The sequence below is a fragment of the Chlamydotis macqueenii genome, chromosome 6, assembly GCF_036417535.1.
Source record: "Chlamydotis macqueenii isolate bChlMac1 chromosome 6, bChlMac1.mat, whole genome shotgun sequence".
Classification (NCBI taxonomy): domain Eukaryota; kingdom Metazoa; phylum Chordata; class Aves; order Otidiformes; family Otididae; genus Chlamydotis; species Chlamydotis macqueenii.
Genome location: NC_141561.1, coordinates 20208523 through 20224487, shown reverse-complemented (window position 1 = coordinate 20224487; position 15965 = coordinate 20208523). Strand labels below are relative to the sequence as shown.

Below are 15965 nucleotides of genomic sequence, written 5' to 3'. Positions count from 1 at the left end.
AATACTTATCTTCTTTTTCTGCTGGTTGAAATTGTCTATGATGACACCAATGAAAAGGTTCAAGGTAAAGAATGATCCAAAGATTATAAAGATGACAAAATAAAGATACATATAGAGGTTATCTTCATACTTAGGCTGATCCAAAACCTGCAAAAAAAAGGCATAGAAACTAAGCTTTAGTTTAACTGTAAGCACAGAATCAAATATCTGCTGGAGAGAATTTAGGGCTCCATCATTCTGATCTTTGCATCTTACGGTCAAGTTCCCACATATCCATCCCGCTGATCTTCAACAGATGACGTTACATTCTTGACAAAGAACTTTACTGTCTAACTTGGAAATCAATCTTAAAAAAATGTAGCTGGCCTATATGAGTGTAGAATAAATACTGAAGACACAATTTGTTTAAATTAGTATAGTACCATCTGTCTATAGTCTATAGGCAACCAGAAACATCAGCTTGTAAAGCTGCAGAATTTTCTGTATATCTCCTGGGAGACCTATGATGTGAGCTGGTGGAGCTTTCACTGCTTTAGGCACTTAGAAAACTGCCCTAGATTATGGAAGAGAGACATACAAACCATGTTTAGAGTAAGCATATTTTCTTGGTAGAGCTATGCACATTTATTATGCTACAACAGACCTCCTGGTGTGAGTGTAGCTTACCAAAAAAGCTGGAGCTTTACCAGTACAGTTTGTTCAGTTGTCTACTTGGAACTAGAGGACAATTTGTACCAAGGGAGCAAGGGGAAGGCAAAAGGGTAAGAAAATGCATAGGCCAAGTTGAGAACAGGAACTCCCTGAAGAAAGGAGTCAGGCAGCTTGCAAGGCACAGTGAAAGTCTCAACTTTTAAAAAAGATCAGCATTAGAAAAAATAACCTCTAAGCTGTGCATCAGTGGCTGTTTCCAAATGTAAATAATGCCTTAACACACATAATGGAGGAGGAAAAGGGATTTCATGGCAATAGTTATGTCTGCTGTAGAACTGAGGAATTTTGATCCAACTGCACCCATAGAGAACATGGAATCCTTTAGGAGGACTGCTCCTCTGCTTTTTTCATCTCTTGTATTTTCCTATTGTTTCCATTTTATTTAATCTCAAAACCATAACAACTCCTTGTTCTCTCATTTTTATTGTTATTTCTGAAATTAGGAGCTCATACAGTCAAAACAAATGCAGTTAAGGAACTGTACTTACATTACGAGAATCCACAGCTGCGTACATGATATCCATCCATCCTTTAAATGTAGCCTATAAACAGAACACTGGTGTTTACCTCATGCTCTTCCTGGAAAATGGCTTGTCAGAAACATTGTTTAAGAGTTGAAGACTAAGTGTATTTATCGCTCATCATAAAAACCAGCACAGCACAATGTTAATAGGTGACTCTTGCCTTCTATTGCATGTTTTATTCATACAAAAGAATTGCAAGCAAATTCTAGTATTTGACTATAGAGGACAGAGCATCTATTAAGAACTTTTATCACTTATGAGTAATATCTGATATAAAAGTTATTTTCTGTGTATGAGCAAAGTAGGTGTACTTGATATAGATTCAATGCAGCTAAGGTGAATTAGGTTTGAATTATGTATTTTTTCTCATAGTCAGCAGAGCCTTTATGCTTTGTATTATTTCTGTAGAGTCATGGATTTATCCCACACTTTATAATTCCAAACCAAGAAGTGAGAGACAAGATTTATAAATGAAAGAAACAATGAAAAATTACTTTTTACTGTTACAAGTAAACAATAGAGAGATCTAGAAAGGAAATAGAAATTAAGGAGCGGTGACTTACCACTTGAAGCAAAGAAAGATAACCAAGGCCTACATTATCAAAGTTAACCTTCACATTCTTCCATCGGGCAGTTTCATTGTTTTTTATGAGCTCCTCACATTGACTATAATTGTTGATTTGGCTGATATCAAATCTCTCATCAGTTGTAGTGTTAACACAGTAGTAAAATTTTCCAGCAAATAGATTTACTCCCATGATACTGAAGATCAGCCAGAATATAAGGCAAACAAGAAGCACATTCATAATGGATGGAATGGCTCCTAAGAGGGCATTCACAACCACCTAGAGTGGAAATGAAAGCAGAGACAGACAGTCTCAGAACAGAGGCACCAGTATCTTACAAATGCTTCATCAGCCTTTCTTAAGCATAACACTCCATTTTAATTGTAACATCTGTGTTACACTTTTTAAATTGTTGAGAGTAACAACAAGAAAACAACAAGAAAAGCAGTACAGAGGAAAGATAAAATGTAAACATAATTAGAAGGGAAAACATACCAATAGTAGTAAATGGTAGCTTTAAAGAACAGGAAAAACAAACAAGTAAAACTAAAAAATAAAACAAACAGAAAAAAAATCAACACTTATTAATTCTTTTTAGAATATTTACTTAATGTATGTCTGCAAAACCATATCCATAATATTTCTAATGACTGATTGCATCAAACACAACAAACTTTTTTCTATTACATGTTTACTGGATAAACAGTCCAAATCAATGTCACTGAGCAAATTTTAAATTGAAAGTCATTTTAAGACTTCTTTTAAATTAAAAAAAAAAAACCTCAGGAATGTATGCATATTCATTTGGATGGTTATATATAAAATCATAAAAGCAGACGTGTCTGAACCAGGAAACCAGCTGAGTATCTGAACACAGAAAAGCTGGTAGCATTCAGGCAAGTGGCAGATAAGACTTGAAGAAAGAAGAGACTTGATTTAATTCCCAAATGAATTTTGGGGAAAATCAGGCTTCAGGAAATAAAAAGATGAAAATGAGTTCATGTATGATGATGAATGATGATTAAAAACATGCCAGAATAAAAATAAAATAGTAAAGAAAACAAAATTAGGGAGAAAGTAGGTCCATTATGAATGAGAATGATTTATTCAATTATGAAATTGATGAACTGCTAGATAGGTTCACTCCTATTTTAAATCTATTTGTAAGTCTAACAATATAAAATTTAATAACTGGAGCACCATTGCCTATTCTGCCAAATCAACTGAATCAGATCCTTAGAAACCTAATGAATATTTTGTTTTAAAAATGGAGGACAATAGGTATTACATAGATGAGATTATTTAGAATTCATTTATTTTATAACATGCAGGTACTACAGCAGATCCTCTAGCACACTATGCTATTTGTTTCTATTTGAAATACAAACATGTAGCTTAAGCTTGTAAAATATTTTGGCACTACATTTATATCTACAATTAATAGGTTCCATAGAATCAATTACTTGTAAAATTAGTTCTGTGGGTAGATCACTTTTCATTCCTTGCCATTTTACAGAATAGAAAATAAAACCTTTGAATGTTAGAGTAGGTGATGAACCACCACCATGTATACCATACAGTGTACTTGGGCTGAAAGAAAAGATAAATACTTGGTTTACTTTCAGGGCTCCATTCCTGCCAAAACAATACCTCTTTGGGGTGATACATACTTTGGGCAATATTTGAGATCCTATAGGACTTCAGTGAAATTGTTAAGGTAAATTTAGGAGCTGGACCAAACAAGGTTCCTTGCAATGTAAATTACTCTGTAACTCTACAAAAGTACAGAATGGTGGATGAAGTCCAAAGCTTGCATGCTTTTTTTTGCCACAAGTTTTAAATCACATGTTGTAATGTGTTTATTTCTAATAGGGAAATTTAAAAAAAAAATCAAAATAGTTTCTTACACATACTAAAAATGTCCTTAGCAACACCCATTGTAAATCTATAAGCAAAAATAACATAGCATTTTATCACTCAGCAGCCAAGCAGAGAGGATTCCCTGACTAATGGATAAATCTCTTACGACTATTTGAACAGTGCTATCCTATGGTGACAGAGCTGTACTCCTAGCTTGGTCAATGACATGACTGTGGAAGGCCGTAAGGAGCAGTTTGACCTAAACAAATGAATAGTTTAATAATAATGCTGAATTAGTTTCAATTGAAAATCCATGAACTCACTGATTTTAGTGGAAAGTTTGACTGGAATAATAAATGGTGACATAATTTTTCCCAATTTGGGAATATTTTCCAAATGTATATTAGTTATTATTTTTACTTTATTTTTATTTAAAGTTATCTCAATTCTTCTAGTTAAAAATATAAGTAGATTTCTTAAATGTAATAATATCACCCATCAGGAATAATTATTGAGATATAAAGGGATAGTTAATGAAGTGAAAATATTTGTCCTTAAGCTTTCAGTCTCATTACACCAAGAATTCTGTTCCTCTTTCTGCTACAGCTGCAGGCCCAGTCATGTTCTTCCTTCTTTAATTGCTGGATTTCTACAGCTGACCTACTTTCTCCATTTTCAGTCTGAGTCCGGAAGTGATAGCAGGACCAGCCTGTAATACGAATCACTTGAAGACACTCAAAACACACTGTTGAGCATCACTGAAAATACTGATCCAGACACCTCGTAGCTTTCACTGGTAGTAAGGGTGTGAGAAAAGAGGGCAAGGCCTGACAGCAAGTGAAAGTAGGGAAAGCATTAGAAAGACTTTGTTTACTGGTTAAAAAAAAAAGTAGTATGCCTAGTACCATACAGCAGTGAGTGATACTGCGTGGGACAGAGCATAGACAGATTAATTATACTCCCGGAGGCTACTTTCATGAAGTGCTAAGTGCAAATTAAAGTGTATTTTCCCTAGCAGTAGTAGTGGTGGGAAAATGCAGGGGAAACATCATGTTTTCCCTAGGGGCAATGTTATCTATCAATTATTAGTTTTGGCAGGCACAAGTCTTGATCCTAGAGAACAGTATGGTGGATTAAAAATTTTAGATGTATAGAATGGAATTTCTTGCTCGTTTATAGGAAGTATAGTGCTCACTGGAAGCAACTTTAAGTGCCTGTGCAAATAAGGCACTGCACCATACTATATTGTCGTATTTTGAGTTCATAGATGTTAAACACCAATGAATTTACTGTTATGAACAGACATCTTCACTTTCCATGTATCAGATCCTAAAATCTTCTCAAAATAATTTCTTCACCAACCTGAGCTACTATCTTTAAAGACATTAAGCCTGAAATGAATTACTTTAAATAAGGCAAAGGTTTTTCCATAGGAAAATTTCAATGGTTAATTGCCTAACTACTAAAAATATAGGTCATATTTCTAGTCTGAAGTTATCTAACTTCATCCACTACTTCTTATTATACCTTTTGCTAAAGTCATAAATCTCTTCCTTATCCAGGTATTTTACAAAAAGATACAGTTAGCAGATCAGGATCAAATCAGTAGGTAAAGTTTACGCCAACATGGAAGTTACTGGATTGACAATTAGCCATAAATCTTCATGACAAAGTGATTGTTTTTTCCTTGCCACATTAAATTACCACTTAAGCAATTTACTGTGCATATAAAATTTGTAACATTTTGTATTTTTTTCTAATCACTCTCATAAAAAACAACAGCTAATGTGTTTTTTAGCGAGATACTATTGAGATTTTAGATAGGCCTTATATCTGATAGAAACATCCCAAATTTTCAAAATTGCTTCAGCAAAGTTTTATAAATTTGGGGGAGGCAAGAAAGTGGTATTTTCTATTTGAATTTATAACCTTTCATCAAAGCCTGTTTTCTTTTCGGTTTAAGTCTTTTACTTTCCACACACAAACAGCTTCACATTTTCTTCAGAAGCTCATCAATTTGTACTTGACTTATAAATCTGCTAATCAGCTTATAACCTTGGGTGCCAAAGATCAGTAATTGCAGTAGGGAGCTCACACAAGGATCCCTTTAAATTACAGCAATAGGGTTTCAGTTCAGGTGCATCTACTGATTAGATCTATGGCAATATGTCCAAGGCAGACAGACAGACCTTGAAGGTGCAAGTTAGACATCTTCTTGTGGCTGGAGCTAGAAATATCTACCATCTCCAGTTATTGACTACTGCCCCTAAGATAAACGTTTCTAAAGCTTTCATGTCATAGCAGAATACATAAGGTCTTTACCTGTTTCAGTGCACTAAAGGAATTATCTAAACAAATGAATTTAACTTTGCACTGGAACAGACTGAGAGTGCCCAGTTGGGCAGCTGAGGGTCTCAGCTGTGGTAACTGATATGGAGATAACAAACACCTGGGGACAGTGACTTCTCAAAGATACCCAACTCTGTCAGCAAAAGACTTCTGGTATGTTTTCAGGCTGCTTATTGCTCTATCGATTATAATCAACATTTAAGAATCAATATGGAAAGCAATAAGCAACCGATTTAGGCCAGAAATCATAAACCCACTCCATCTTTGATATATTAGAAAGGCTGTCTTAATAGAATGCAATAGTCCTAATCTGAAAGACAGAAGGTATTTTAACACTGCCAATTTACTTATTAACATAGGAATTCATTATCAGAAATTTAAATTGTAACAGAAATTCGGAATTGATATTTACAGACAGTAGGTTACAAGATATTTGATAGACTACACATGATATTCTATACTTGTATGAAATACACATGTGCCTATGTGTGTATATGTACACACACTTTTATGAGGAAGTATTGGGTTTTTTAAAACTGTTCTGACTACAGCAGGATTTATTTGTATGGATAAATTCAGTTTTGTAGTAACATTGCATAGATCCATGCAGTTGATAAATCCTTGGGCCCTCCAGGAAAATATGAAATATGGTGAAAGGCCAACGAGCCTCAATAAGTGTAATAATGTGTGCAATTAACACATGAATTCATATAAGCAGATGAAGCCTTTTGCTTATATGTTAGTGATAAATGTAAAATATATAGGATGATAGTGTACCATTTCTGCATGGATTTGTCGTTGATGCATGCATTTTTTCTGTGTGTGCATGCATTATTTCAGATTCTTTCATTTTGTCTTACCCTCATCCCTTCAAATCGCGACAAGGCTCTTAGAGGTCTCAAAGCTCTTAGTGTCCTAAGGGATTTAATCGCACCAAGTTCTGAGTAGCCCAAGGCATTAGCTGTTAAGCTAACCAAAGAGACCTACACAAAAACAGAAAGGCAATATTGCTCATTCATCTTGTATATCCTTTCAATACACATGGTGGGAATGATGTGTGCCCTGAACTTCTAAAGAAGATTCAAGGCTGGACCTCTTTCTCCAGGAATCCCTCTATAATGCAGAAAGATCTTTCAAGTCAGACAATGTAGAATAAAAGTATATTCTAGGTACCTGTTGATGAAATCATGTTGGTAGAATGGTATAAAAATGCCTTCTAAATTCACATAAACCAGTCAACATTTGGTGGTATTTAAAGAAAAATGAAGTCACATGCAAAAAGAAAATTCCCAAAAGTTGAGTGAATTGGAATGGTCAATTTAGGTCAGGACTTCCCATGAAATCTTCAGCACTTGATGAGAATGTAAAAGCTCTCAAAAACCACATCCAGACCTTGCCTTTGGTCAAATGTAACTTTCTAGTGTCCAGAAAATCTTATTCAACAGCCATAGCTACCAGTGCTGTTCAGATTGAACCAGACTAATCAAGACTGATAACCAACTGTTTGTTAGAAAATGGTAGAAGCTTCACTGTTAGGCATATCCACACTTCATTACATTCCCTGTGACTCCTTTAACCACTTCATCAATTCTGGCTTGCATAACGCTGGTCTGGTCTGCAGGCAGACGAGTAAATAAACTAGAATAGCTGTAAAATAAATAATACAATTATCTTTCATCAGTAATCCTTAGAAATGTATTTATAGTAAACCATTGGGAAGGAGTGGCCATCATAAAGAAAAAACACCCCCAAACTATCTTGTATTTCCCTTCATTTACTGCCTTTCCCTTCCATCCTTCCTGTTCTCTCTTAACTCTTTCATTTCCAAATTAATCTTTAAACTTCATTATCTCAATCCTCTGACTAAGGTTTAAAAAAATGCTTCAGAGATTAATTTTTTCCATTAAAGAAACAGCACCAGGGTAAGGTTGCCATGAAAAACTAATAAAGTTATTTATAAAGTTCACAGAAGTAACTAAACCACAGATTATGGAGTAAGAATTAAATATTTGTTGATAAATACAATAAACATATAATGACAGTGTTAAAGTATTGTCCACAGTGTCTCTGTAAAGCTCTACCAGTCACAATAATTAACATATCTGATGACTGAGCCAATAAATGTTTTACAAGGGTATAGACTCAACCACAGAATACTAAGTGTGCATGTAGTCCTGTTTTATCATAGGATCTGCAATGCTGGTATGGATTTAAAAGTTATAATGTTTTCCAAGCTCTGTATAGTAAAGACTATAATATCATTGTAGTTTTAGGGAGATACATATCAATTTCTGTAGAATTCTGCTGCTTTTCAGAATGAGCAAACAAGTAATTTGAGACACATCTCTACCTTGCATTCTGTAGGAATTATGTATGTGGATTGAGAGATGCCCTCTTAGCACAGACAGATGTAGTCAGGCTATTGGGGATGGAAGGGAAATTAATGTCTGCTATATGGTTATAAAGATCTGTAGACTTCCATTTACACTACCCAGTACTGTACAGACATTGTTGAGCATGTAGACTTGCACTTCTCACTAGGTCTCCTTCAGACAATGTGTATCTGCTCCTTGGTGGTGCAGCCTTTTGAAAATTATCTGAGAAGCAGTTCTAAGGGAGCTCATCTACAGCTCTCCAACTGTCTTTTAAGGCTGCCCATGTGATGTGGTGAAAAGTGCCAGAGTACTGAATAGTACAGTAGAACTGAGAGTTCCTAGCAGTGTTTTCACAATAAGTGACAGGACACTTACAGTAATTATTTAGAATGTTAGAAATGTTCAAAGAAATTGCTTTGAAATATTTAAATTCCACATACAGTAAAAACTGAAGAGGATGAACAGCATCCTCTCCATACCACCAAAAAAAAAAAAAAGTAAAAAGCATCATTTAAATAAAGCATTACCATTTCATAAAACTAGAGAATAGAAACAAAACATCTCTAGAGTAATAAGTGTATCTAAATATTTTTTCTTTTCTGAACAGAATTATAAACCATACCACAGCAACAGTTTTAAAATAGAATTTCCATTGAATGGAACAGAAAGCTTATCCTGAAAACATAATATTCTGATTTTTAGAGCCTGTCATACACCATGAAAAAGAATACATACATCAACAATCAGGAAGTCCAGCCAGCACCAGGCATTAGTGAAATAGGTTTGAAAGCCATAAGCCACCCATTTTAAAAGCATTTCCAGAATGAAGATGTAAGTAAAAACTTTGTCAGCATATTCCAGCATGGTCTTGATAGTTTTACGTTGCTCTATGTAGATATCTTCAAATGCCTGTGAAAAAGAGTTTTTAAGATATAATTAAATGCCTTCACAATTTGCAGTGTGCTGTGTTGTAGCCAAGAAAGAATTTGAATTGGAAAGATATATGTGATGCTAAGGCATATATCCTTCCTTCAAGCACAACTTTTACTTTCTCTCCATACTGTATTTTTTTTATAAAGCTAGGTCCAAACACATTATTCAGCTTTCAGCTGAGCTGAAGAGTGATCCATGAAACTTACTGTAAGACCCTTCTCCAAATCTCATTTTCATTAATTTCCATGGACAGTAACGGCTTTTGACATAAGGATTTCCTTTGTGGTGGCTACAACTTTATATCAAAATTATAGAAGGGATTTAAAAATAACTCATACAGAATTTTTGAGGAACTAATAATTCAAACCAAACTATACACACTAACCCACAAAGCAATCCTGAACAGATATTAATAACTCTCTTTTGAAAATAAAATGTCTACATTGGCAGTGAATCACTGTGCATTGACCCAGGTGTAGCAAGGACACTGTATTTTGCTCCTGCTATGACAGCTAATTACTTCAGTACTTAATTCAGCACACCTGATTTAACATTAATCGGGTAAAATACCTGACAGAATCACACTGGCACTTTACATTTCAGTTTGACAATTCAAGTTGCTGTTGATAACTTCTCAGCTCAGCTGTGGTTTATTTTAAATGTGTATAAGAAAAAGAAAAAAAGCTATTACAATCAATATGAATACCAGTCTGATATAACTTATTTCTTATTGCCATGTGAGCAAACTCATATGTATCCTACAATATATGCCAAATACTTGTTCATATACATTCACATTAGAACATTTATGAATTGAATATTAAATTCTGATGTCACCTGCAGCTATGTAATTAACTGTAATTCTAAATGCTTGCTGCTTAAAATAGACACAATAGTTCCATATTGAATTTACCAGAGCACCGCTGCTGAGAAGAATCATGAAGACAATGAAGGTCTCAAACCAGTTGTGTTCAACAATCTTATAGCAGGTTTTCCTAAGATTCCACCAGATTTTTCCTTTCCCATCCTCTACACTGACTTGACAGCATTTGAATCTCCGAACGCAGCCTAAGTGCGATAATAAATTTTGAGATGTCAGAATAAGGTAAATATTTATTAGTAATCACAATGAACAGAAGTAATTTGGCTTATTTCAGTGCTACTGTAATAGACGCTCGTAAATAAGTATCTCCTATTTGAGAAATTTTGTTTCAATAGTTGAAGTTAAAGCTTTAACTTTTATAATACCTTCCAAGGAGAGACAGAGCACACGACAACAGTACAGCTATGGTAGAACCTCTGAAGAAGTTACTAATACAAACAGAAAATACAATTATAATCACAAAGTTTCTTCTTGATTTTGAATAAAAATAGAATCAAGCCCAAATCAACATAATTAGGTCTAATCATCTTGCATATATTTTGCTTTGCCTACCTTCTGTAAAACAAGCCTCTGGCTCCAGAGCTTCTTCAGGTTCTGCTTCTGGCTGTTCCCCTTCTGGAGGTAGTCCAACATCAACTGTGCTGCCTTCTGATGAACTGGATGCATTTAATTTCTGTGAATGAGACCCCACATTATTTTTTTAAAAAATTTATTTATTTTGAATAGAAGTTCATGTTTGAAATGCATAGCGAAATATTTTGCATGTATTCCATGCTCTGACATTAAAATAATTTCTTATCAACAATCTATAATGCCAAATTGCTCTACTACAGGTGAGGTCACAAGATTAGAAACTACATCATGTGCATTTTCCCTATTGAAAATATTTTGATATTTTCATACAAGGAATTGCTGAAATTATTAGACTACTATTAGCCACACATAAGAATTCTGAAATGAAATTTCAGTAAGTTACGAATCAGTATCTTCCACACTTTGTCCTGTTTAATTATTCCAATCATGTGGCTGCATTTTAGATTACACTTCAGATAGCATGTGTTAATACAAACAATTTTCCAACATCATGACCAAACCAACAGCAAGCTGCACAGATGTATTTTCATGTCTCAAGTAAATGTTATTCTATCAAGTCTGTAAAATCTAAAAAGTTTGAATACAAACTTCTCATTATCATTGACATGAAAACACATGTTATGAGTTGTATAGGATAGTTTAATTCTCTTTATTTCTGAAAGAGCAGCACATTACTTTAAGAGCAGTAGCTGATATTTTGCATTCTCACTGGTCAATGCATTTTCTGAATTTATTGTGCATTTTGAAACTACTTATTACTTTGGTACAGTACACACACATGTCCAATCACTATAAAAGCCCCCCCAAATCTTTTTTTTTGGGGGGAAGACTAAAGTGAAAACAAATGCTTTTAAAACAATACTGTCATAAAACAATACTGCACCAATGAATCATACTGATAATATAATCCAAATCTTCAAAATGATTTTGTCACACCATGATATTATGTTGGCAGAAGACAAATATGAGTACTGTAATAAGTAAAAGTAGTTTGATTATGGCATTCTATGACTCTTCTAATGTTATCACTATGTGAAGTATAACATCAGTAAAATGGCTGCATTGATAAGTAGTCAATTTTTTAAAGGGAATGATGTAAGCAGATTTAGAATACAATCTATAGGGAAAAAGAGAGATGGTCCACGGTAACATTAAAGATACATCTTTGCTGACACTTAAAACTTAAGTTAGAGGCATTATTCCGTTAAAACTTGTTTGAGAAGCTCCAAATTCTATACAGTTTTTTGTAAAGGTAATTTAAACAATATCAGTATGGGAATACAGAAAGTACCATAAGACTTTAATGGAATTTTAAATTGCAGACAATATTAAGTATGTTCTTCAAGCAAAAAGAAGAATAATTCCTTTCTCCCCCACTCTGATTTTATCGAATCACGCTGACAACATATTGTGATTTTGACATAGGCTTAACTTTTATTTTTATTTAGCGTGATACACCCTAGCCCACGTTTTAGAGGAAGACCAAACAAATGGAAACATTTATTGTAGGGTATATTATTGTAAATTATGCACGTAATTTGAGTGATATCTGCTCACCAATTTCCTTTATGTTTCTTTGAAAATCCTAGTTCATGCCTCACGTTTGTGCATGAGCTTTAGCATCTATGAGGTTAGGTCCAATGTACAAAGACATGGATGCACACTTTTCTGCAGATTATTATTTATAAATTTCCCATTGCAACATATTGCTAGATAACGCATGGCAGTTTGGTCATTGTGGAATATTGCCTCTAAAACAGAGAAACTGGAAAGTATGGGATAAATACTGTAGTCCTCAAGTAAGGACCATAGCTTTTAAACGTTAGTGGAAGTCAATCACCAGTCTGAGGAAAGGCCAGAATTACCATAAGCACAAGGTACATTCCAAAGAAATTTATATATGGTATTAAAAATTAACATTTATCAATATAATACAGTAAATAATTTTTAAACTGAGAAGTGACTATCTGTTTGCATTATGTAGAGTTTTCTTAAAATGTTGCTTGCATCATTCCGATCTGGACAGCATTTCTAGCAGAATGCTGTAGTAGTAGCAGAGCAAACAAAAATTATGAGCTGGTTAAACTGTAAGTTTGAAAGACCTACTGTCCGCTCTTTTATAGGAGAATGAAGAGTTCAGTAACTCAGACATTACACAGTTAGTTTAATCAGCACAGGTTAAATGAATTCCTAGTACTGAAATTGCATAAGACTAACATTTAACTCAAGCTGGGCGATTAGAGATATCCACTACAAGGAGAAATCAAAAAGATCAGGTAGAAAATACAGAAAGTGATCAGTAGAACAGTCAATTATCAGGAAAATCAGAAAGCTATCTCCATTTATGTGGGGCTGTATGTATGGTGAGTTGTATTTTACAAGTCTCTTCTCACTGAAAATCTGGTATGCTTCTTTTAAAGAGCCGTAATAATGATCACAGGAGTTAAGCTAAACAAAAAAATCCTAAACTGAATCAACAGCAGCTTCTTGAAACATGACAATTAAATGCCTTATCCCACTGAGAATTCAGTTACTCTTCTGTTGTTGATGTAACAGAGTATTTCCTTAGCATGCTGTTCTACTATATCTGAATTTAGCCCCAATCTGATCAATATATGAAAAATCATATTATAAAAATTATGCAATAAATTTGAACTGTAATAATTCAGTATCATTTGTGGAGAAAAAATTAAAAATGTCCAACAGACATAATTACATCTTTTTGTTTGTTTCTTTCTTTCTTATTTTCAACATTGAATTTATTGTATGGAATTCTATACAGTATTTATAAAAGTAATTACGCATTACAAACAGCTAGGAAGGTTTCATGATACAACATCTTAAGATTTTACCAAATCAATTAAGTTCAGTACGCTAGGAAAACTTTTCAGTAACAATCACATATTTCCACAGCAACCTTCTGCTCTGGTATAAAGCAACTGATCCAGGGATGTTGTACTGATGTCTATGTATTCAACACAAAATCACCTGGGAATGGACCATGTTATTGCTGATTATGTTTTTTTCCATATGCTTTAATACCCAGGAAGACTTTTTCTACCACTTACTGTGACTTGTCAGTGTTCACACATACCGACTCCAGCTGGAGAGCTAGACTAGCCCTAATTGCAGACCTTGATATGTTAGGTATGTAGCATATCCCAGTTCTTTAGCTTAACACATTTCAAAGTTATCTTTGTACCTGATAAATTCTTCTCTGCTTACCAGCATTACAAAAACTGGATTTAGGCAATGCCATATACCTAATATGTATACAGCTTTTTTTTTTTTTTAAATGAACCTGTAGAAAAAAAAATAATCAAACCAAAACGTTACCTTTGATATAACAGTAAGTCCTTTTAAAGCCTTTTTTATATTTATATTTTTATGTTAGGTTTCAGAAGTATTTAGTCACTCAAATTATAAGAGATTTATCAGAGTCAAGTGTTAGACACTCTTTGAGAGTTGCAATGCAAGATTTTTTTCTGAATAGTATGCTAAGGAAATTATTTTCAGAGAAGTGTACTTTTCAAAACCTCAGAATGTACATACTCCATCTCCTTTCCACAGGAGACAGTAAGGAGACAAAAGTACTTACATGGTTCTAAAGTAGCAGTATACTGATTATCATAGAGATATATATCTTTTACGCCACATCTACCAACAGCCTTGCGAGTCATGCTTTAGTCAGCAATATAGTACAGTATGAAACAGAGATTTTAGTTTAGCTTTCAAGATAGAAACTGAAAGTGGAAAGCAGCTTGCCTATCAGAGCAGCATTGCAAAAAGCAGCAGCCAAGATTAGGTCAGGAAGTTTTTTACATAATTACTTTCTGAACCTCAACAACATCTCATAGATTTATACAATTCTGCTTCACTTACAGCCAGGCCACTTGGAGCTTCTAACATTTCTTTCTTTGTTTGTTTCCAAGATGATTATCTGAGAGTAGCTGAACAGCTCTTAGTTTAACATTTTTAACAAGGCCTGAAATTTCATGACTGGCCAGGATGCCACTGATAGCTGTTGAAATAATAATTTAAGGGACTGAAGGAGCAAAGAGCAGAACAGACATAAGCAGGAAGATGGCACAAGGAGAAACTACCATTTTGGTTTTACTTTTGATTTCCTTTCCTCCCAAATACCTGTGAAAATGTTAAATAATGGAAATTATATTGGTTTTATTTTCTCAGTGCTGTGTGGATGTCAATATGAAAATGAGATGCTCCGTGACATAAATGACAATATTATGTCCAAATGTATCCAGTCTTTTTCAGTACAGCTGTATCACCTATAAATGGTAAATATAATTGTAGTTCCACTGGTATAATTGAAGTGGAATCTGGATGTCACTTTCTAGTGCTTATACAGTCAGGCATAATAATTCTATCAGTTCAAAAAACCAGAACATTGTAAATCAAAGCAAAAAAAATCTGTGATGATTATTGTTTACAAATACTACAAAAACTCAGGATCCCTAAATTATAGTCCACTCTGTATTGCTATTCATATTTCCTTTGATTTACTTATTTATGAGCATTTCATAAATGAAAATATTTGCAAGAATGTTGGATGAAAGCAAAAGCATCGTAAGTAGAAGTGGAAATATTTGCACAAGCACTCCCACTGGAAGCTACTTAAAAAGTCTTTTTAATTCACACAAGCAATGGTGAAAGGGTATTTCTGAAATAAAGCAAGAGACTGCTGTTTGTAAAGATTTCATTAAGCAAATTAAAATTAACTCTAGTATTAACAACTTACTATCATCCCCTATGAATCACAGGGTGCCAACACGATGTGAACAATTCACAAAATTCTTCAGGGTATCAAAGGATTTTGAATAATGAGTATTTTTAAATCAAAATATGACTTATCAGATAAATTATTCTTTACAAAATATAAGACAAAAAGCTATGCAATAAGTATATTTTAACTCCACTGATTTACCAAACTGAAAGCAGCATCATAAAACTACAGTGGTGTAAAATATTATAGCAATGTTTAATAGGGGAGATGTAAAACATACTGGAGCTGAGGACCTTTTCATCCAAAATCAGTAGCTTATTTAATGGACTGCTTAAGTTTATTTATTACTGATAAGTTGAGAATAAGCTTAAGTTGCTCAGGGCAAACAATTTTTTTGGGGGAGGTAGTCAATTTGTGAGCATAAAT

At 33.9% G+C, this 15965-nt stretch overlaps 2 protein-coding genes across 2 annotated transcripts in view; one reads left to right on the top strand and one right to left on the bottom strand.

Moving 5' to 3' along the window:
- Window positions 1-15965, bottom strand: part of LOC104480256 (sodium channel protein type 2 subunit alpha-like) — a 57887-nt gene that overhangs the window by 7157 nt on the left and 34765 nt on the right. The window contains exons 18-24 of the mRNA XM_086750965.1: window positions 10754-10874; window positions 10232-10386; window positions 9121-9294; window positions 6871-6993; window positions 1799-2080; window positions 1200-1253; window positions 10-147 (exon numbers count right to left, since the gene is read on the bottom strand). Coding sequence (XP_086607091.1) covers window positions 10-147; window positions 1200-1253; window positions 1799-2080; window positions 6871-6993; window positions 9121-9294; window positions 10232-10386; window positions 10754-10874 — 1047 coding nt within the window. The remainder of the gene's footprint in view (window positions 1-9; window positions 148-1199; window positions 1254-1798; window positions 2081-6870; window positions 6994-9120; window positions 9295-10231; window positions 10387-10753; window positions 10875-15965) is intronic.
- The window catches only part of GALNT3 (polypeptide N-acetylgalactosaminyltransferase 3), a 167290-nt gene that overhangs the window by 144098 nt on the left and 7227 nt on the right, over window positions 1-15965 (top strand). The window lies entirely within an intron of this gene.